Source organism: Rhipicephalus microplus, chromosome X (assembly GCF_043290135.1).
Source record: "Rhipicephalus microplus isolate Deutch F79 chromosome X, USDA_Rmic, whole genome shotgun sequence".
NCBI classification, from domain to species: Eukaryota; Metazoa; Arthropoda; class Arachnida; order Ixodida; family Ixodidae; genus Rhipicephalus; species Rhipicephalus microplus.
Genome location: NC_134710.1, coordinates 53,710,492 through 53,731,666, shown reverse-complemented (window position 1 = coordinate 53,731,666; position 21,175 = coordinate 53,710,492). Strand labels below are relative to the sequence as shown.

Genomic DNA, 21,175 nt, shown 5'->3' with positions numbered 1-21,175 from the left:
ATACAAAATTCAATTTTTGTTTTACCTAAAACAATACCTCTCTATTACTGGTTTAAATGTTTCATTTTTAAAGTTTAAACAACTCAAAAAAATTTTTTAATATTACTTGTTAGGCAATGCACTAGAAATGAACTTTATGAAGCACCAAAAAGTAAACAAACGAGCGAGCAACTTGTTTACAGCTTTGGTTCGTACCCACAATGCATTTGCGGAGCAGATAAAGAGAAGCTCAAGGAAACGTAGCTCGATCGCTAAGCGTTTGCGCTGTTGTGCACTCTGATTACTCTCCTGGCGAAGTAGTAACGAAGTTACTCAGGTCGATAGCTTGTCATACATCACTAAAGTTGAGGAAATGTCTGCTGTCGAAGACTGTAGTGAGCTCAAAGGCGGCCATCCTCCAGCAGGTAACAAAACAACTGTTCATAGGTTTCTTCTCATGCATATGGTCACTATGATCGACACGTTGCAGCGCAGTTTGCTCTTACCCGCAGTTCCTGTCTGCACAAATACTGATAGCGTCAAATACGTTGTGTTCGTCACGTAACATCTGTTCTATAAACTGCTCTCCGCGCATCTGTGTTGTATTGCAGTGTGATTGGGTGTGCGCATGTGCAGTGGTGATGGCTTCGTTGTCTACAAGCGTGCATAAACGAGCAGTGCGGCAGCCTGACAGTGTCGTCCAGGGAAGCGCCCTGCTTGTCATCATGAAGTGTTCGCATGACAAGCCCTGTCACCTGTGCATCTTTTTATCGCGGCTAACTTAAACTTGCCTCCGCCGGTCCCGTTGACTTTCGTTGTAACCTGTTTTGCTGATATGAAGATTCTGTCGGTAGCCCTTGCCCGTCCACGTGGTGAAACAACCAGTTTCGGCGTGACACGTCGCCAAGAATAACGGCACACACCGTGCTTAGATGACCTTGGAGAATCGAGGAAGGACGCTTTTGTGCTGCCAACGCATAAGCCCAGGACATTACACGCCGCATTTCCTTTTTCGTTGTCATGGTGGCCTCCACGTTGGTTTCAGTTGGCGGATTCCGAGTTAACTTGTGGCATTATAAAAAAAAAAAATCAGGAAGGCATTCATGCAGCACTGACGAACTTCATCGTTCATCTTTCAATTTCATGAAATTTTGCACACATAGTTACGTGCGGACACGTTTTCATTTGCATCTCTAAAGGGTTTTAGTGTCGCACACGGGTAGGATGTTGCATGCATGCCTAGTTCACATTGCTGGAAGGGAAACAAAAAGGAAAACTGGGAAAAAAAGCATTCGGTTTAGCTGCGTGTTTATAACTTGTAGATATTATGACGTTCACATTTCTAGTTTCTCATTCACTGCCAAGTTGCTGATTGCTAGATAGTTTCACATATTTTCGTGTGGAGCTTTTTTAGGCAAAGTGGTGAACTTCGTTGTGGGTCATTCAGTGTCATATATGATGAATTGTTGAGCACTAGATTCACTTTTTTGTTCTTCTTAATGAGGCACAGTTCTTTAAAAACGAGTGCACTTGCATGAAATTCTTCGAAGAGAGAAACAACAGTGTTACTGCTTCTTTGAACTTTATATTGGAATGCTTGCCAACTCAAAGAAAGGCAAATTTTACACATTTGGGGTTATTCTTCAGTTTTACTCAAATTGTCTCCAGTTTAGGAACAAAGTAAAAAGAAAACACAGCCCAAAAACAACAGAAAAGAAAGGGAGGAGATAGAACAGAGCACTAAGTTTTTTACTATGTACGTGAACCAATGCGCCCAAGCTTTAACCTTTTCTGGTATAAACTGTGTTCCTGAAAAATTTCTCATTAATCGGGGTGTCTACCAACCTGGAAAACCCGGATAAATCAGGAATTTGGACCCTTCTGGAAAAGTGAGGAAAAAAATTTGGCAGATCCCATGTACCAGGGAACGACGTTATGCGAAGCATGCGCAGGGAAGGTGACCATGTTGAAATTTTTTCTGCGCGAAACGTTTTGAAATGGCGCTAAATATATGTACAAATGTTGCACACACAGACATATGTTTAAAAGTTGCAGATGTTTATATAACCAGTTATTTGCGCTTGTGCAACGATGCCAACTGAAACATGCGTATTAGCAACACCAGAAGCTGATATATAGCGCTGATGCTCGCAAGGATTCTGGCCCAGGACACTGCTACATAAATCAACTTCAGCGCATGGCAACTAACCACAATTGGCATTAACCCGATGTGATGGCTGTATCAAAGGAGTACATATGTAGTGCTTATAAAATTGGGTAGGCAGCACTGCAACGACTATTGACGTTTCACGAAGACTAGAGTCTATTTGAAGAGTAGTTCCGAGACCTGGCGTAGCTCTGTGGTAAAATGCTTCGTTGCTACGCAGAGCACTTGGGTTCGATTCCAGCTGGGACCCTGACATTTATTCTTCGCATTCGTCTGGTCGAAACTACTGATCTCGGGTATTTCTTGATGCTCGTGCGTTAAAATTGCCCATGTGTGTTCTCGTCGTTCCTGGGCAGATACTGAGTGTCAGTCACCTGTGGCACATATCTGCATACCAGCGGCACATACCCAGCCGTGGGTATGTGCCACTGTCTGGCAGGAAGTGTTTGACGAGGTATGCGACGGCATCGTGACATTATTCATGTTTTGACAAGCACGTCATATTTGTCAAACCATCTTACCCTCTTATGCTAATTTTGGTTCACGCCAAGTTAAAGTGGTGACCACGAGAGCACCCAAACGTAAGAGGAGACGGACGGACGGACGGACAGACAGACAGACAGACAGACAGACAGACAGACAGACAGATAGATACGCATTTGAAATTGGGGAATTTCTGAAAAATCTGGCCCGGTCATGTAAACTAACGGCAGTCTGCACGATAGTGACAAATACAAGCATTATTCTTAATCAAAGCGACTCTTTCGGCTGCAACTACGGTGAACAGCTAAAAGATGTGCAAAAAAAAGCAGTGCACAACTGTTGCTTCTTAGTGAAGACGCTGAAGGGTACACCTACCAAATGAATACAAAGTTCACTGACATCATGGCACCCGCTACGGGAGCCTTGTTTGCAACAATAGCCATAAGAAAGGCACAGCATATTAGTACACCTAAGTAAGTGATGTAAGCACTGGAAGTACATTGTTGGAAGTGTCCCTTCACTCCTGTTCAGCATATGTGCATTTGTCTGCATGTGCTGGTATTCCAGGTGCAGGCATGATGCAAGCTTTCCTTTGGCCAGAACACGTGCACTTGACCAGTCAGTTTAGTGGCCTGTAGATTCCACTTGTTTAGGAAGGGCATATGAAGTCACGCATAGTTTCCCTACATCATATTCGTGTTCTTTAACTCTTTCCTTGAAATCAGTAGTCTCACTGATGTACTGGTTGTCACAATCGTGACAGCTTAAAGTAAAAAAGACGGTGGAAATTTTCGCTTGACAACTTGTCCTTCACGTTGTCTAAAGGGTTCCTTAGCTTTCATGTTGGTACATGCACTATTTTGATGTTTGTTGCTTCTACATATCACACAGCATATCTGACTTTTGAACCACAACATTGCTCGCATCTTTAAATTTCTGCATGCTTGTCTTGACCATGATTCGGCTCGGCTTTAAGGCCTTCTGGTTCGGCTAGGATTGCCATTAGCAATCCGGGCCGGGCTATGTCATGTCATGTCATGCCTTTTATTATTATTATTTCTAATATTATTACTATTGGCGATGCAATGGCAAATGTCCGCAGCTACTCGCTTATTGCTGCTAGCTTGCGTTTCAAGGGTAGAGTTGGGTAACTTCATCGAAATTTCTCATTTCAGTATCTTGAGATAGTATTATTAAATTTCTTATTACTTTTTAGCGTTATGTTCATATAACAAGAGTACAAAAATGGAGGTAACCCGCCGGCACCTGTGATGAATCTATGGACTCAAGGGAGCTGTTGCACCCTGACAGATTCTTTCTTGCCAGCACATATTCAAAGGTCATCACTTTAAATGCTACCTCTAGCTTTCAATGCAGGCATCTGAGGACTTCGTCGAACTCTAAGTGTCAGAGCCCAGAGGAATAAAACATCAACATGCATTTGCTCTTCGTGAAAAAAAAAAAAGGGGGAACATCATATAGTACGGCACCGCTCTTGCGAGATTGTTAGTCATTGTTCAATGCAAGGCGAACAGAATATGCGAGTAGTGTTTTTTTTTTTTTTTTTTTTGCTGAAAAGTATATACTAGAGGTGTGCAACTTAAATGGGGACGCAAATCAATAGTAAATACAGCAATCCAGGTTGCATCAGAACCAATCGAATCCACATCCTAAATAGTAAAGTTAGTAATACAAGTCTATATATTCCAATAGACATACTAAGCAGCCTGGCCTGTAACCATTATAGTGAACTAGAATATATTCCATTGGTGGAACTGGCTAGGCTCCGGCATTCTCTTTTTACACAGATGCCATAAGGTGGTGTCACTTCTACGTTTTATAGCAGCTTTGGCTGCATTGTAGGGCTGTTGTGGGCTCCTTCAAACTTTTATCTGCTGTTTTTAACTCATGTGTTTGCTTTCTGCTTCTTAGAAACATTAACCAGCCATCTTGCTTACTCTCTGGCTAGCAGGCTTTATTTTGGCCAAATATGCATATTTTTTTTCATATTTACCTCACCTTCTCGGAACATTGTGATCGCTTGTACATTTGTTTACTTATTTTATAGCAGTGCCTGATTTTCTTGGACCACTCGAGAGTCTGTTTCCAGTGCACAATTTTCCCCACAGACTTAACAGTCATGGAATTCACTTTAAATAATCATAGAAAACCTGGAAAAGTCAGAGAATTTTTAAAAAGCAAATTGGTAGACACCCTGTTTATAGATCACCCTATATTGCAAGTTTCTGACTGTTGACACATTCAATGGGGGGGGGGGGGGGAAGCTAGTTTACGTTGAATTTCAATGGCAGAGTCGGGCCAGCCGACAAACTCCATGAGCAAGCACTTGACTGTGGCGTAGAGCAATTTTGGATCCGCGTTTGCAACGCGTGCTGCGGGAGAAACGTGGAAGCGGAAGTTCAATCTTTCGAGTGACGATTTGCCCATAGTATATTGCATAGAGTTATTCCACCCGGCTGTCAAATGCATGCTCGTGCACAGTAGTTTCAACGTCGTTGTCACTATCCAATGAATCACTTGTGCCGGAACTTTTCTCTAACTCAAAGCTGTCGCTATCGAACAGCAGCAGCAGTGCTGCACAATTTGTCAATTTGATCATCCATGTCATTCACCATTACCACGAAAACAAACTACTACCTGCAGTGCACCCAAGAAGGAGAACATGTTAAAGGAAGTGCATCATGCAGAGTTCCAGTTCACTTTGCTGGAGTGACTCCGACTTTGAATCCATTATTAACGTTGTCATCATGCTGAAAAAACGCACAAATATTTTTACTCTTTCTAGCAGGGCAAGCAAGTACTGGCACCCTTTGGGCATAATATGAAATTTTTTCCATCACTGTAATTTTGTAGTTTGTTTTTTCACTCACATTTTGTTTATGATTTTTCCCTGACTACTGCTTGTACATACACTCATGCGTGAGTGCGCAGTGTTGATTTGTGGCGATGACGGCATCTTTGTGTTGCTCTCGAACTGTTGTCCGTCTTGTTCCTCAATTTTTAAGTGACCTCTTGTTACTCATCCGTTTATTGCCCTCAAGGTGTAGAAAAGCTACAGTTGTTTGCAGACACATGCTGGTACATAAAAACTATGCTGATGCTGACATGCCGGCATATGACCTGTTTCTTCTCTCTTTTTCTGAGGGTGGCGATATTTGATTTACTTCAGCGTAGATAAGGTGAAAACTGTTAGGGACACAGTGCTGTGTCGTGTGTGTTCTTGGTCTTTGGTTTGAAAGTTTCTTCGACCAGTGAGATCGGCATTGGAGGTGATTTGTACTTATTCTTTTTAATAACTATGTCAGCCAAATTTACTGTTTTTGTGAAATTTTGACTGTCATCCACAAGGCTAAGCAGCCAAATTAACAGTTCAAGAAATGCTAGTAAGCGTAGTGACATCCTTTTTGTTTTGTTGCTTAAAAGAGAATGAACAATTCTTGTCTATTATTGTACGATTCGTCGTGCACGGTGCTTGACTATGTAAAAATTGTCTTCTCATAGTAGCAAGAGAAATTTGTTCTATGCACAAAACAACAAAACGTGTTTGCTATCCATCTTTCATATCGCATATCATCTATGATATACCGCACTGTCTTTAGAAAAGTTGTAACCTCATGATTATAATCTTGGAACATCCTTTTCAATTAGTACTCATTGAATGTTGGGGTTTAAAAGGTTAGTACGTAGCACAAACTAATTTATGACTAAGATTACTCCATTGCAAAAAGAGGGGTTACTCTGCCAATACTCAACTGCACCTATCGCCTTGTTGAGCCAAGCTAGGAGGCTAATTGTTAGAACAAACGCATAATAAAATATAATAAACAGAAGCTTACGTTTGTTGGGCGCTCTAGCCATAACCAGTTGTCATTTGGCTACTTGGAACACTGGGCATTGTGGATATATTGCTGCATTTGTTGATTTAAAACCAGTAGCTTAACAAAAATGACGTACTTAAAGTCCACGGCTACAAACGCTCCGCATTTGGTGATGAATGTCGAAGTCTTATTGATGGCAGTTTCCTTTTTTCTGTAGCTGTTAAAACAACCAAACACAGCATATTGGTTTCCCATTCCTCTTTCAGAGAGGCTGCTGGTGCGGTAGGTTTAAAAGGCGCATGTCTCCAAGCCCTTGAGGTCAAGGGACCTGTTGAGGCAATAGTGCCATTTTCACGAAACACCATTGCAATTTTTAATCTTTTGTCAACTACGTTTAATCTATTTTAACCTCCTACCACTTCAAAATGTAGCTCATTGCCCACCCCAGTAAACGAACCAAACTTCCATTTGTTGTATATATCTCTTTTAGGCCTTTTTACAGCCACGATATGTTTGCGGCATGGTTTTACAACCATGCCACTTGTCTGAGCACAAGCGCATGCACTGCACGCCATCGCGCGCTAGCCAGAAAAGAGGAACATGCTGGTTTCCAGACTGGTCTTCCTTGCCCAATGCAAAGGTCTATATACACTTTTTTTCTTACTTTATGCTGAAAAATTTAATACAGCATTTATTACCTTGTTCATCAATGTTAGTGAAGAAGACTGTAACAAAATTACTATCTAGGAAAAGGTACGATCATAATTTACTAAAACATTGTACAGTTTTGTTTCAAAACTGTATTATCATACCAAAAAAATCATATGAAACTGGAACATATCTGCAAGGTTTGACTGCACTAAGTTCACATACTAAACACATTTATGGCGATTCTTAAATAATTCTTCTTCGTACTGTCCTCGTTTATCACACTTTTGAAGCAACATGTAAAATTTCATTGTTACTGAAATCTTTTATGCGTAGTTCTTTCAATTATGGTAGGTTTTATTTTTTCGAGGCAAAAAAAGATTAAAGGGCACTTGAACCACCTAGAGGTCTAAATTTAGTTGTGGGGTTGCAGTTGTGCACGACTCTACTCACAACGCTGGCAGAGTTACGTGCGTTTCCTCGTTTCACTCTTTTCTTTGTTAGGCCGCATTGGTTGCCTTTCAATCCACCTCTCTAAGGGCCCTTCCTCAGCACCTGAGGTAGAAATGCAAGAAGCGTGTATATCTGCTAGCAGAAAACAGGCCCTTGGTGGCCTACTGACAGCATCAATTGGTCGCAACATCATCTATTCATACATGATGGCTGTTCTCAATTGAAGAAACGCATGAAGAGGTGCAAGGAAACGTCTGTTGGTGATTAAGGGCCCTAAAAATGGGAATGCATTTGTATTTTTGTATAAATTAGAATTATTCTGTAGTCACTGAGCTGAGCAATTTGGGCTGGAATGACAAGTAGACTCGTGAAATTGGAGCTGCAAATACTGAATCTATAAGCAGTTACACAGCCAGATAAACATGCTAACCATGCATCTTTGCAGAATTGTCTTACATCCAGGTAATCATTCCTTGAGTGGGGTCTGAAATAACATCTGTGCTGCTTTCAACAGGCTGGCCTGTACAATAACTTACTGTTATAAATGCGAAAATCAGTGTGATGTGTAAACACCTTGAGTACTCACTGGAAATTCATCTACAATATTTCCTATGTTTACAGTTAAGGCCGGTGGCATGCGAATTACACAGCACAAGCCAGCAGGTAGTACTCACGAGAAAGCCCCCGAGTTAAAAAAGGATGACGGAGAAGATGTTGTTGAAGAGGTTTCTCCAAGGCAAGTATTATTGTCGAATCCTTATGAATTAGTAGATGATGTTGTGTTTTGTGTTAATGTATGTATCTACATGCACACTATGGAGAGTTTCGTGTTCACTTTATTTCCGTTTAAAAGTATGCTGGCATAATTACATTGCACGTCGCGCAGTTTCTTTTGTATCAGGCTACCTGCAGATATGCTGCAGTGAAAGAAAACACATTGCCGACTGCACCTTTACCACTAGAATTAGAGTTGTACAGATTTTGTTAATACAATACATGTAACTCGTGAACTAATACAGTTGACTCCTTGCATAAAATGTTGCTGTTATTGCAGTGATCATGAATTCACTGAAGAAAGAAAGGGACCAAAGTTCTCTCTTGAGGTAGGAGGAAAAATTGGAGTGAAACTAAGCATATGCAAAGTCACTTGTGTGCCAAGTCACTAGCAACTCTTCAAGGGGCCCTGCAACACTATTGAGCATGGTCAGAAAATGCTGCCGATCAGTAGTAGAGGCTCCCGACGACATGCGAGCCAAATATTATAGTGCAGCATATGGCCTGGAATTTACAATAAATGATCAAAGTCGGCAAAAAATTGCTTTCTTTTCTCTCGATAAATGACAGAAGACGCTCCAAAATCACTCGTTGAAAGACCATGTATTGGCCAATGGCTGATTTGAACACTGAGCGCTCGGTCATTACAAAGATCGCCACGGCAGGCTGCGACTTGTCCATGCATGCGCGTGTGATCACACCGAAAAAGCCGCGCATTCGAAGAAAAAAAAAAGAAGAAAATAGTGCTCAAGGTTCCAGCTTCCAGCGCTTTCGTCGGGACGAGAGAAGAGAGAATGCAATTGCAGCATGCAACAAATATTCGTAACTCCTCTCGTACTGGACGGATTCTTAAAATTGTTGCGGCGTTGCATTCGTGAGGCAATTAGCTCTTCCACTGCATTCATTTCATGGTTATTCTTAAAATTGTTGCCGCATTGAATTCGTGAAGCAATAAGCTCTTCCACTGCATTCATTTCATGGTTACTTGAAAAAGTGTTTCAGGGCCCCTTTAAGTGGGCTAATAGGACAGTCTGATCGTAGTGTTTGTGTTCTTTTGCCAAGCTATGTTGAAAAACACTAGCATTCTTTTCATATGTATGGACAGTAGGCAGTGTGTTACACACCGATGGGTGTAGGCTCTGTGTCAAGAGTGACAAAAGGTTATGCAGTGGGCAGTGGTGTCAATGTGCTTCTTCATTCGGCAAGAGTCCACTATTTATGGATTACATCAGAGGTCGCAGTTGTTTGCAAGTGCCACATCATTAAAATCTCCTGGGATCAAGCAAAAGGTAAAGTCATTAAATATGTCGGTGTATGTGCCATGATCGAAGGGGAGTCTCTCTTGTTTAAGGTACTAGAGAAAGCATTGCACTAATGCTATTTCAAAGTGAGGGTTAGGCAGCAAGTTTTCAAAGGAGCCACAGCAGGAGACCCATGTTGGGGAGAGATACGAGATAAGGTAAAGTGTTAGGTCGTGGGCCACTTTATTACCTCACGCTTGGGCACCAGCATGTCCTAATGTCCAGGTTACCATGGCATAGTGCTAGTTTTATTCTGTATTTGCCGGAGAATCTGGCAGATGCATAAAGTCGTGCAATCTTTCATGTCGGGGTTCTCTTTCTTAATGCTTAATACATTCCAAGAAACAGCGTTCCAGAAACTAGTTCCTTTTGAAATGAATGGAGGAACTTCACCGTTACATTCAGGATCGGTGGAAATTTAATCGAAACTCTTTAAATGTACGAAAGAACGGCAGAGGGAATGGCATAACTTCTGTAAACGTTCTATGACATTAAACAGGTGTACGTAAGCGGCACGTAATGCAGAACAGGGTGGATGGGCAACCGCCTGAGGCGCGAAAAATGTACTGCTCGCTTGTCATGTGACTGTGGTGCATTCTGGTTAACACTTCAAGGTGCCTATTGGGGGTGTAGAAAAGCGTGCAACGCCGAGACTGACCTTGGCAAGAGGAACAGCTACTTTTTTACCTACAGAGCTCTTGTGTCGTATATATGAGTTATCATGATCGTGAAGCGGCACTCTCTTTTTTCGTCCTGTTCGTCCTCTTCTGCTTCACTCCGAGAACACTTTAACCGATTAGTTTGGCGTGGGATGCAATAACTGATGGGCAAGGGAACTAGTACAGAGAAATTTTAGACACGAAAAAAAGTTCTTGGCGAGTTGAAATTCGAACCCGCATACCCACGACCTAAAGGTGAGCGTCGTAACCACTCAACTACCTGTTTTTGCTTTTGTCTCTCTCTCTTCCAGGGTATTTGTTCAACATGGTTGTGGCTCTTGAAAGGAATTCAATAAAGATAGAGAACTATCCTGTTCATTCTGCTCGTATTATGGCAGAATAATGAACACATTGCACTAAAGAATTCGCACTCAACTCCTGAGCAAATAAACAAAGTAACAGCCTTTTTTAGTTATGCACTACTCCAGTGGTAAAGATAATCACAATGACAGTGCAATATACCATTCTTGCCAACTTTTCATTTGTTCGCATTTTCGATGGAGGCAAAAATACCATAGACCCGTGTGCTAACACTTGGGTGCACTTAAAAGAACCCCAGGAGGTCAAAATTTCCGGAGCCCTTCTTTACGGCGTCTCTCATAATCCTATGGAGGTTTTGGGACGTTAAGCCCCACATATCAATCAGTCACTCATTTCTATTTTTTCATATACATGTGCTAGTTGACTGACCATCCTAATGAATTGGGCTGATGAGGAAACTAATTGATTTAGGTTTCTCTTCCATGTTCGCACACTAGTGGAGCATAGCATAGCCTTGTATTGTATAGTATATAGCAAGGAGGTGGGCAAGGAAAGTTAGGGTGAGGAGGGAGAATCAGTGTAGAGGGAGATGGAGAGGTAAAGATATCTGAAATAGAGAAAGAAAAATGCAGAGAAAGAAATATTTGAAAATACATTCGCTGATTGTGAAAAGGGAGTTTAGGAAGTGGCAAGGCTGCATACTGGACATCATTTTTTCTTCATACTGAAATATTGAATGTGCACTCGTTTGAGTACCCAAGTATTGTTCCTTTCGACGTGATATCCTGTGCAAGGAATTGAATTATATTAAGGCATGGTGTGGAAATATCCATTTGAATATCTGTAGTGCAGTATCCTGACTGCCCACCTAAGGACGGATGTGGAAAGTGGCACATGTGTTGAAGTTGTAATAGACAAGCACAAAAGATGGAGCTAAACGTGCCTGCCACTGGTCTAGAAAAAATTCTTCCAGGAGCGTTTATTTATATTGATTTCATCTATATATAACCTGCTGTTGGCAATGTGAAATTCGCATAATATGTGTAGCTAGGTGTTAGCTTCAAATTGCTCTCTTCATTTCACCTCGGGATCGCCAGACAATACATTTTGACAGAAAAGTCAAATGTTGCGGTAATGGTAACGACACGTTCCAATTTCTGAAGTGGAACTGTATGTAACAAGTTCCTTTGGCAATAAAGGAACTTGTCGTGAGAACTTGGCCCAAAATTGGGAAGGAATGAAGAACAAGTTTTTGTTACTGTTTCAGAGGAACATGTATAACACTTACTGTAGTATTGTAAGGCAGTTCTCATGGCCAAAAGTTCTGCCTGTGTAGGGGTTGCATGGTGCAGTCTGCATATGTAGAGCTTGGCCTCGCTGGTTGAGAGTGCGTACCATACCAGAGCGAGGCATTGTCCTTTGCAGCATAATTAAGCATAGCATTGGTAATGTAACAATCATGCTTGCTTGTAAGGGTGTCTGTGCATAGAGGCCCAATTTTCAAGCGGCCCGAATGTCTCAGAGGGGTCCAGGTTAGGAAAAATTTGTGGTGCCCCAGCATTCATGTGGGAATGGATCACCAGCAAAGCTGTTTAGGCAACATAGATGTACTGTATACATTTTGAAATTCTACTCTACTTTGCATACACAACTCGTACACACTTTTACATGTATACACTTTTATGTGATTTTATAACTGTTATGTCTGGAGTTGTCGTCGGCCCAAGGATGTACGTGCAGGCCGCGGTGGTCCAGAAAGCATAGATGGTCTGGACGAGTAAAAGCGTGTTCATTCCTGGGCGGGATGGCAGCTGAACTTCATGAGAAACGAGTCATGACTCGCCTGTAATGAGAGGGGAGCAGTTCAGAACCGGACCCCTGAAGGTACGGTGAACCGCTTTGACAGTCGGGGCTCCCTTGAGAACAAAGGTGACGTTGGAGTCGGGACACAGCATCTTCTTCCTCCTTAGATTGTTGCTTGGAAGTGGTCTGGGCATCGTCTTGGGTGCGTGGACACTCTGGGCACGTTCGGAGAAACCTCGGCTTCCTCCGTGTCGTTGTCCTTGCATTCAGGTCCAGCTGGTGGTGCCGCCGATTCATCTGGTGTGAGATGCCAGGCTAGGTGTGACGACACTTTAGTCAGGGTGCTGCTTGAAAGGCAGCCTCCCTTGGCAAATTTCCTGAATCTCGCAGCTGATTAAGGTGGCGGTGAGTGGCCTTTCTGCCTATGTCGACGAGCCGTGACCGCAAACTTACGCCTTTGCTGTCACTTCAGCCCAGCCGTTTTTTTTTTTTAAATTGGCACGCATATACACATTGTCCAATTTCAATTCTCCTGCTACGCGGGAGTTTTTCCCCCCGATGGTGGCTCCGATGAGGGCTCCGGGACAATTGTTGTCAGCTGGGTTCTCATTTCTGGTCCAAACATCCATCTCCCCAGCGTTTGCCCTGTGGTGCTTTGAACGATATTGTGCTGCCTGAAGAGAAAGTGCGCAATGCGGCGTTGTTGTCAGCTGGGTTCTCATTTCTCGTCCAAACATCCATCTCCCTGGCGTTTGCCCTGTGGTGCTTTGAACGGTATTGTGTTGCCTGAAGAGAAAGTGCGCAATGCGGCGTTGTTGTCAGCTGGGTTCTCATTTCTCGTCCAAACATCCATCTCCCTGGCGTTTGCCCTGTGGTGCTTTGAACGGTATTGTGCTGTCTGAAGAGAAAGTGTGCAATGCGTAGTTGGATCGTCCCAGTCTCGCCTTATGGAATGGTGCGTTTAAAAGGGCACTAAAGGCAACGAATAAGTTGACGTTGATTGTTAAAATAGTAGTACAGAAACCTTTTAGTGTTACTTTTGTGCCAAGGAAGTGCTTAAAATTACGTTTTAGCGGCCCGCATCAAGTTAGTGCACTTCAAGTTACCTGCCTCAAGCGGAATGTGTCGTGTCACTGTTGCCGTGCACAACGTTGCTCGGCCTTACTGCGCAGCCTCTGGTGCTAGTAGCAAGGGAATAAAAGTAGAAGCCACAGCAGCAACAATGACCAATGAACCATTTGCTGCCATGGCCTGCAAGATGGCAGGTGTGCTTGGTTCAACCGGGCCCCGCTAGATGGTGTAATCTAGCGGGGCCCATTTGGTGTAATCTAGTTGGTGTAGTGCTAGATGGTGTAATCTAGCGGGTCCAGTCTAACAAAGCGAAAATTGAACTTTTGAACCACTCGTGCCATTCCCCCATAGTAACCTCTGACTCTGGTGATTTTTTTTTTCCGTGAATCGAACAGAAACGAACAGGCAGCATTTTATTATGTCTCTTAATGCACAGAAGGTTCTTTATTTAGTGCAGCTAGTTCTATTACTAGCGATTAATTGTAGGCGGTACCTTTCAAGTCATCGGAATCACTTTGAGAATGTCCTATGCATAGCACATGTGTTCTCGTGCATTTACCCTAATTTCTCGGTAAGTAGGACACTGCTGTTGATAATATTGTCATTTTAGACGTCATGCATTCAGCTTTCACTCTGACATAAATTGTTATTTAACATTAGTCCACGTCTATCCTCATCGACAGTATGCTGCTGATGGCTTCAATAAACATTTTCTCGGGTTCGGGGCGTTCTGGGACAACTAGCGCAATCCAGTGCATAAAAGGAGAACTCTTTCTCTAGTTTCGATTTTGTTTTCTTTTTTCATCGGGGAAGGGATTTTTAAAGCGCCTTTAGACATCGCGCTAGACGAGCGCTTGTTGTTTTCAACATGGCGTCGACGTCGCACGTGGCTGCCCCTCGGAAACAGCGAATTTCAACAGATTCTGATGAGTCTGCATCAGAAGTTTGTGATGGTGGTAGCATCGAAGACTCTGGAAATGACTGATTCATCAGACCTTAGCTCAGACGGTGAAAGTGTGTCAAGTAGCCCCGGAACGTCAACAGCTATTCGCCGGTTAGCTCGGTTTTCTACTCCAAACGATTTCATTATGGCGGGGATCAGGTCTAAAGACATCCGGACCTGGAGTTTTCGTCAGCCCAAGGACATACGTGCGAGGCGCAATGGTCCAAAAAGCATAGACTGTCTGGATGGGTAAAAACTTGTATATTTTTAGTCGAGGGTGGCAGCCGAACTTCGTAAAGAAACTACTCGCTTGTAACGAGCGGGGGGAGAGGGGTAACCACTTAGACCGCCAGGGCTCGTTCGGTAACAAAGGTGCGCGTGGAAGTTGTGACACAACAAAAACTATGGTGATCACTGCTTTATGATCTACATGATGAAACAAATGAAAAAAAAATGAAACAAATGTCATTTTTGCTTAGATAATTTTGTGCCTTCCAAACACAAAAAATTAATGCCATCGCAACATCATTCATATGAAGGACAAAGTTAAGCGACTGAAAAAAAAAAAAAAAAGGCGGGCAGCGGCTGATTTGATACAGGATGTGCAGAACAGTCTCGCTCAAACTGTGCACAGCTCTAGGGAGTATTACATTAAAACCTCATTGTCTAACTTTATTGCAAACTACCCCAGAGAATTCTGGAATTTTATCAGTGAAAAGAAAAAACCAGTATCGCAAATATCAATTGATGGAACCAACGTCACCGATCAGAGAGACATTGCCCGGCATTTTAATCAGTATTTCCAGAGTGTGTTCAACGCTTCCGATTTCAACTGCATATCTAATGCTACAGCCTTTTTTTTATGCTGAAGCACTGTTTATTTCTTAACCAGATGTGGTGTCTATGTTGCTAAATTTAAACGCTAAGGCATCTTGTGGCCCTGATAACATACCGAACGGATTCCTGTGATGGTATGCTTTATCTCTAGCAAAGTTTTTGGTTATTATTTTTTGTTGCAAGGGAGACCGCTGAGCACTAGGAAATCACCGTCCAATATCACTAACTTCACAATGTTGTAAAATTATTGAACATATCATAGCTACTAGTATGATCACATTTATTGAAGAACGCTCTATATTAACCAAGTATCAACATGGTTTTCCAAAAGAATTATCTACCGCAACTCAACTGGTAATGACGACAGTTATAGCGCGAGAGCAAAACGACGACACAGAGACAAGAAGGACACGAATCACACTGTTTTACTCTCTTGCATTAAACATCGATAGACACAGTAGGACATATATGCTCTTCTTAGATTTCTGCTTCGATAAAGTTCCCCATAGTAAACTCATTTCCAAACTTAGAACAATAGGTATATCAGAAATATTCGTTTGTTGGATTTCTGCGTATTTAAATAATTACGAACAGTACGTTGATGTGGGGGCCAATATTCGGACTGTCTTCCAGTCACATAGGGCGTACCACAGGGCTGTGTGTTAGGCCCTTTGCTTTTTCTATTGTATATCAATGATATGGTTGATGTTATTCACCATAGTGTAGAAATAAGATTGTTTGTAGATGGTTGTGTTTTGTTCAAAGAAATACATTCCACTAACGATTTCAACGATCTGAGCACTAGTCTTTGCAATATATATGAATGGTGCAACAAATGGGGAATGTGTCTCAACGTGAACAAATGTATGTGCTTTCCAGTGACTCGCAAAGGGAATCCACAATTATATATATACATATTAGGGTATTCACCACTGCAACAAGTAAACTCCTACAAATACCTTGGTGTGACACTCACTTCTAAGTTATCTTGGAATCTCCATATTGATAATGTTTGTTCATCTACCTTTTGCAAACTATGTCTTCTTAAACATAAACTTTGAAGTGCTCCCACGAATATTAAACTACTTTGTTACACTGTCTTTGTGCAATCAAAACTAGAGTACGCGAGCATAGTATGGGACTCTTATTATACAAAACGTGATATATACACTCTTGAGCGTATTCAAAGAAGAGCTGTTAGATTTATATTCAACAAGTATTCCAAGTTATACTCACCCTCAAATTAAATGTAGTCAACAACATTCCTTTACTGCAGGCGCAAAAACGAAAAGCTAAATTAGAATTCCTTGATCAACTTTTGAACAAGAAACTAGCTGTAGACCCATCCCCGTATTTGACACCCCTTAGTAGCCGGCCCACCCGACACCACCACCCAAAGACCTTGATCCCATACTTCACTCGCACAAACCTACTGAAGTTTTCGTACTTGCCAAGAACCATATGTGAATGGAACTGTCTTACTAATACATGTGATCAATGAATTACCCTACCAGACAACCTTTTTCGCCCTTTATTGTTTCGTTTCACAATTATTTTATTTATATTTGTATATGTATTACCACCCTGCTTGGACCTTGAGTCTGCAGTATTGAATAAATAAAAATATGTGTGCATGGCGTGATCTCACACTACAGCAGCCAATATAACCAATACATGTGTTTTAACTTCAGCACTTTTCTTTTAAAGTTCCAAACGCTGGCCTAAAGCATAGCGGAAATGGGTTGAAAACCTTCATCACAGAGCCAGCAGTGCGCTTGTCATTCACTGAGCATAGTGAAACGGGTTTGAGTCAGCAGTGATGTGAATAATTTGTTGTTACTGATGCTTTGTTTATTGATAACCTGCTAATTTTCCTTTGTAGCCCTCCAAAGCCACATCTTGTCATTTCGGGAGTGGTTGCCAAGGTATGTATGTCCTGTGTGTCTACACCATACATTGACTGCCTTGCCACACTTTGCACTCTTAGATTTCGAAATTTATTAAGCTTTGTAGGGAATTTCAGCTCAGCATAGCAGTGCCAGTGATTTAAGTGTGTAGTACTTTTCTGTAATGTACGGAGGAGCCCTAATAACTATTGTTTTATAAATATGGTTCACTTTGCACTACTCCATTGTTATCTTCAAAATAGTGCTCAAGCAACCAGCACACACTGCATACCTGTCAACTCTCCTCATTTGTTTGGGCGACATCTAACATTTGACTTGACTAGGCCCCAATTGTACTATTGAGGCCATATATTGCCTGATAAACTGCCTCAACCAAATTTCACATAAAAGCTACAGTAATACAAGAACCAGTTATCAAAACAACAGAACCTTGTTCATACGACTTGCATATAAAAAAAAAAGTCCATGCAGTTCAAAACGTTCGCTCGCCACTGCTGTTTCCTGTCGGGCTCTCCTCTTTTCACCATAAACTTGCAAACACGCACAAATCCCAATTGCAGTTACTGGTTGCTACGACCCCCATTTTATGTCTGTTTGGATAGAGCACAGTGACAGTAGAGAGAGAGGCTTGGAGATTTTTGTAGTATCTGGTAGTACTATCTATAGTAATGTGTCAGTTATACGAGGGGCCCTAGGTTGAAAATTTTTTTGGACCATTACAGGTCTCTCTAGCATAAAACCGCTGGTCATTAAGGGTAACTGACTGGATTCCAAGAGAAGACAAACACATGAGAGAGACAGAGAAATTGGTTTGGCAGATGAGATTAAGAAGTTTGCAGGCGGCAGAAAGCACAGGACCGGGTTGATTGGTGAAACATGGGAGAGGTCTTTTCTCGGCAATGAGCGTAGTCAGGCTGATGATAATGATTAGGTGTCTCTGGCACAGTTCAAGTGCGAGCTCTGCGTTATTGCAATCACAGCTAGAGCACTGATGGTCTCAACCAAATATACTGCTAAACTGAATTGGAAGCTGTGCCTGAAGCTAGTTTCTCTTATGTCTGTGGATGTGTTCGCTGTTCAACCAGTCGCTATCTGTCAGGTACAGTAACTCCTGTTAGGTTTGTGTGCCCAAGGCTGAATTGATTAGATAGGGCTTGGAAATTGCTATATGACCTAAAGCAATAGCCTTGTCGCACAGAATAAATTTGTCATGAAAATGGCCACACACATACTGTTTGACACAAAACAAGAAAATTCCGCAAAAGTACACAGTCGAGCTTTGTGAAATATGCACAAAAATATATATGAAGTTAGGCCCAACAACATTATAAATAGTTTGCCGCCAAACACTATACCCCTTTACAGCACTGTGGTCTGGGTGGCTCAACTTTTGCCATTTCTCTCTTCCTTGGCGTTACTCTTGGCAAAAAAAATATCACTAGCACCGATTTTATGGTAACCATTCTTCTTGCCTAAAGTTTCATTATATCAATTCTGTGGAAAATCCTTTCCTAAGTGTGATAATTTTGGTGGAGGTAGCAGCAGGGTGCTTCAGTTCTTGTGGTCATGAAACTTTTGCCAAAGTTTTGTACTGGGACAAAAGCTGCGACCGTGAGTAGTAGGCAGCCAATTCATCACGAATAAATACATATTCATGCTTTGATGCATGGGTTTCCTGTTGAAAAACATTTTGTAAGCAAACAAATTTCTTCACTGTGTTTGCTAAATGAAGATAGCAGCGAGGGATGAGTGCAGAACCTCGATTATATGTGTTCAGCTATGACCTGCATTTTATGACAAATTAGTTTGATCCTGGTGAAAACTCTTCTATATAATGCATTAAAAACTGATGTTATAAGGCAGTCTTATGCTGAACCCATATCATGCGACAGCTCTTCGATTAGGGTAAATCAAAATAGAATATTTTTTACTAGAATTCACTGCTGACCAAATTTTAACAAAAAGTGAGTCTTCCACTATGGCATGCTTCATACTGGCATCATGGTTTTAGAATGTAAAATGCTGTTCTGCATGCCAAAACGATGATGCAATTATGAATGTTATGTGACCTAAATCATGCGTATACAGCACACAAGTTATCATGCAGTTAGTTGAATGCAAGATATCTGAGCTACACTAAGAAGCAGTTTCTTGCATTGTTGCTCTTGTCTTTGCCTGGCTTTTTTTAGGGAGATGCAGATTTTCCTCCAGAAGCAGTACAGGTGTTCCACAACAAGCCACAACCATCACATGAGTATAGGGCCTGTTCCTCCAAGCCAACTATTATCCAGCAGCCTAGGAAGTAGGCATTTCTGTGCTTTGGCAGTGTATTGTGGCTTTTGCCAGTTTTGATGAAGTTGCTGAGAATGTTTGCACTTTATCATTTGGACCAATTTCAATTTGTTATTCAGTGCACTGTCACTGTTGGTGCCTCGTAATTTTTTTTTTTTTTTGCTGTGGAGGTCTTGCTTTTGCAGGGATATTTTTGTTGTTTATTTTTTCCATTGACAACGCTGAGTTCATAAATTGATTTGGGGCAATTATAATCTTTGGGGCTTATGCTTTTTTTTATCGTTTTGTGCCAGAGCTCTTTCCATTTCCCTGGTATACTTTTTGAGCAAAACCTCTTGTGAGGTTTCTTGTACTACTGTTTTCATTTGAATAAACTTGTGGTCTTGGCACATTATGTGTTGTTGTGTAGTGCATGTACAGGGTGATTCTCTTAAAACTGAGCTTGTTTATTGCTCTGTAGATTTGTTACATATTGCCCAAGTTTTGTGCAGTTTCTGACAAAAGATTCAGGAAGCCGTAAAATTCATGGGCCCTGCTCTCGTTTTTTTTTTTTTTACGTGCGAAAACCGCAACATTCTGTCGAATTTCATATGAGAGGGGCTGCATAATCTTGAAGTTGAAACATTCTCGTGCTTTAACAACAGATGCAAGCATCTGAAGGGTCGTGTCTCTAATAATGAGCCCAGACAGTTCATGAATTCAATGCCAGCTTTTCTAGGAAAACTTCAAACATCACTGCCAGCACATTGCAGAGTGTTACAGCCAACACGGCGGGGTGACTTGAAGATGCCTTTGCCAGGAGAGTGGTCATCTTCGACTCCTGCTATAGGGGAAGTGATTATGTATACCTGTATAACCTTGATTAAACATTTGCTAGTCACATTTGCAGGGGCTCCGGAAGTATATCATAAGTGTGGGGGGGACGTTTGTGGGCAGGCATATATATATATATATATATATATATATATATATATATATATATAGAAGCGTAATTCACACACAATGAACATTTCAGCATAAAAATCATATACTTATATATGTCAATCATCGAGGCCCGTAAAAACACGTCCCCTAGTATAACAAACAAGGCTATTCTGTATCAGCACAAAAACGGTTTTCAGTGTTCAAAAATATATCTATACAGCACTGTGTGGTATCACCCTGTGTCAGTCATTGGCAAGTGATACGGCTTTACAAGATACACGTGTAAATTGCGGCATTACAAATGGCATAGTTTTCTTACAAAGATACTTGGTATGTAAAATATACGTGTTGCAGATGACAAGTAATAACAATATATATAAACAGATTGCTTTTTTCATTTGTATACATTCTCAGAGTGTGCGCTCTGCTGAGAATATACAAATGAAAAAGCGATCTGTTTATATATATTGTTATTGTCATAAAAATAACTCTGGTGGTTCTACTGTCAATGGTTTTTGAAATTAATTTCTTTGCATACTGCAACCACTTTGAGCACCTATCTATCTGTCTATCTATCTGCCTATCTATCTCTTCATCTGATATCCGCCCGTCCTTTTGTCTCTCCGTCTGTCTGTCTCTCCGTCTGTTTGTCCGTCCGTCTGTCAGTCTGCCTGTCCGTCTGTCTGTACGTCCGTCTGCCTGTCTGTCTATCAGTCTGTCCATCCGTCCGTCCGTCTGTCTGTCCATACGTCCGTCCGTCCATCTGTCTGTCTG

The 21,175-nt window shown here is 41.6% G+C and overlaps 1 protein-coding gene across 4 annotated transcripts; it reads left to right on the top strand.

The window, feature by feature from the left end:
* The first annotated feature begins 204 nt into the window (after positions 1–204).
* Positions 205–19,866, top strand: LOC119176045 (death-associated protein 1). Of its 4 annotated transcripts, XM_075876622.1 has the most exons (5): positions 205–404; positions 6,959–7,108; positions 8,191–8,305; positions 17,161–17,203; positions 19,375–19,866. In XM_075876622.1, the coding sequence occupies exons 2-5, from the start codon at positions 7,069–7,071 to the stop codon at positions 19,489–19,491; spliced, it is 315 nt and encodes a 104-aa protein (XP_075732737.1). In that variant the 5' UTR covers positions 205–404; positions 6,959–7,068; the 3' UTR covers positions 19,492–19,866. The 4 variants fall into 4 exon arrangements, with proteins under 4 accessions (XP_075732737.1, XP_037283058.1, XP_075732738.1 ...); XM_037427161.2 differs by lacking the exon at positions 6,959–7,108 and having other exon boundaries at positions 208–404; XM_075876624.1 differs by lacking the exons at positions 17,161–17,203; positions 19,375–19,866 and adding an exon at positions 8,624–8,865 and having other exon boundaries at positions 267–404.
* Positions 19,867–21,175: the final 1,309 nt, after the last annotated feature.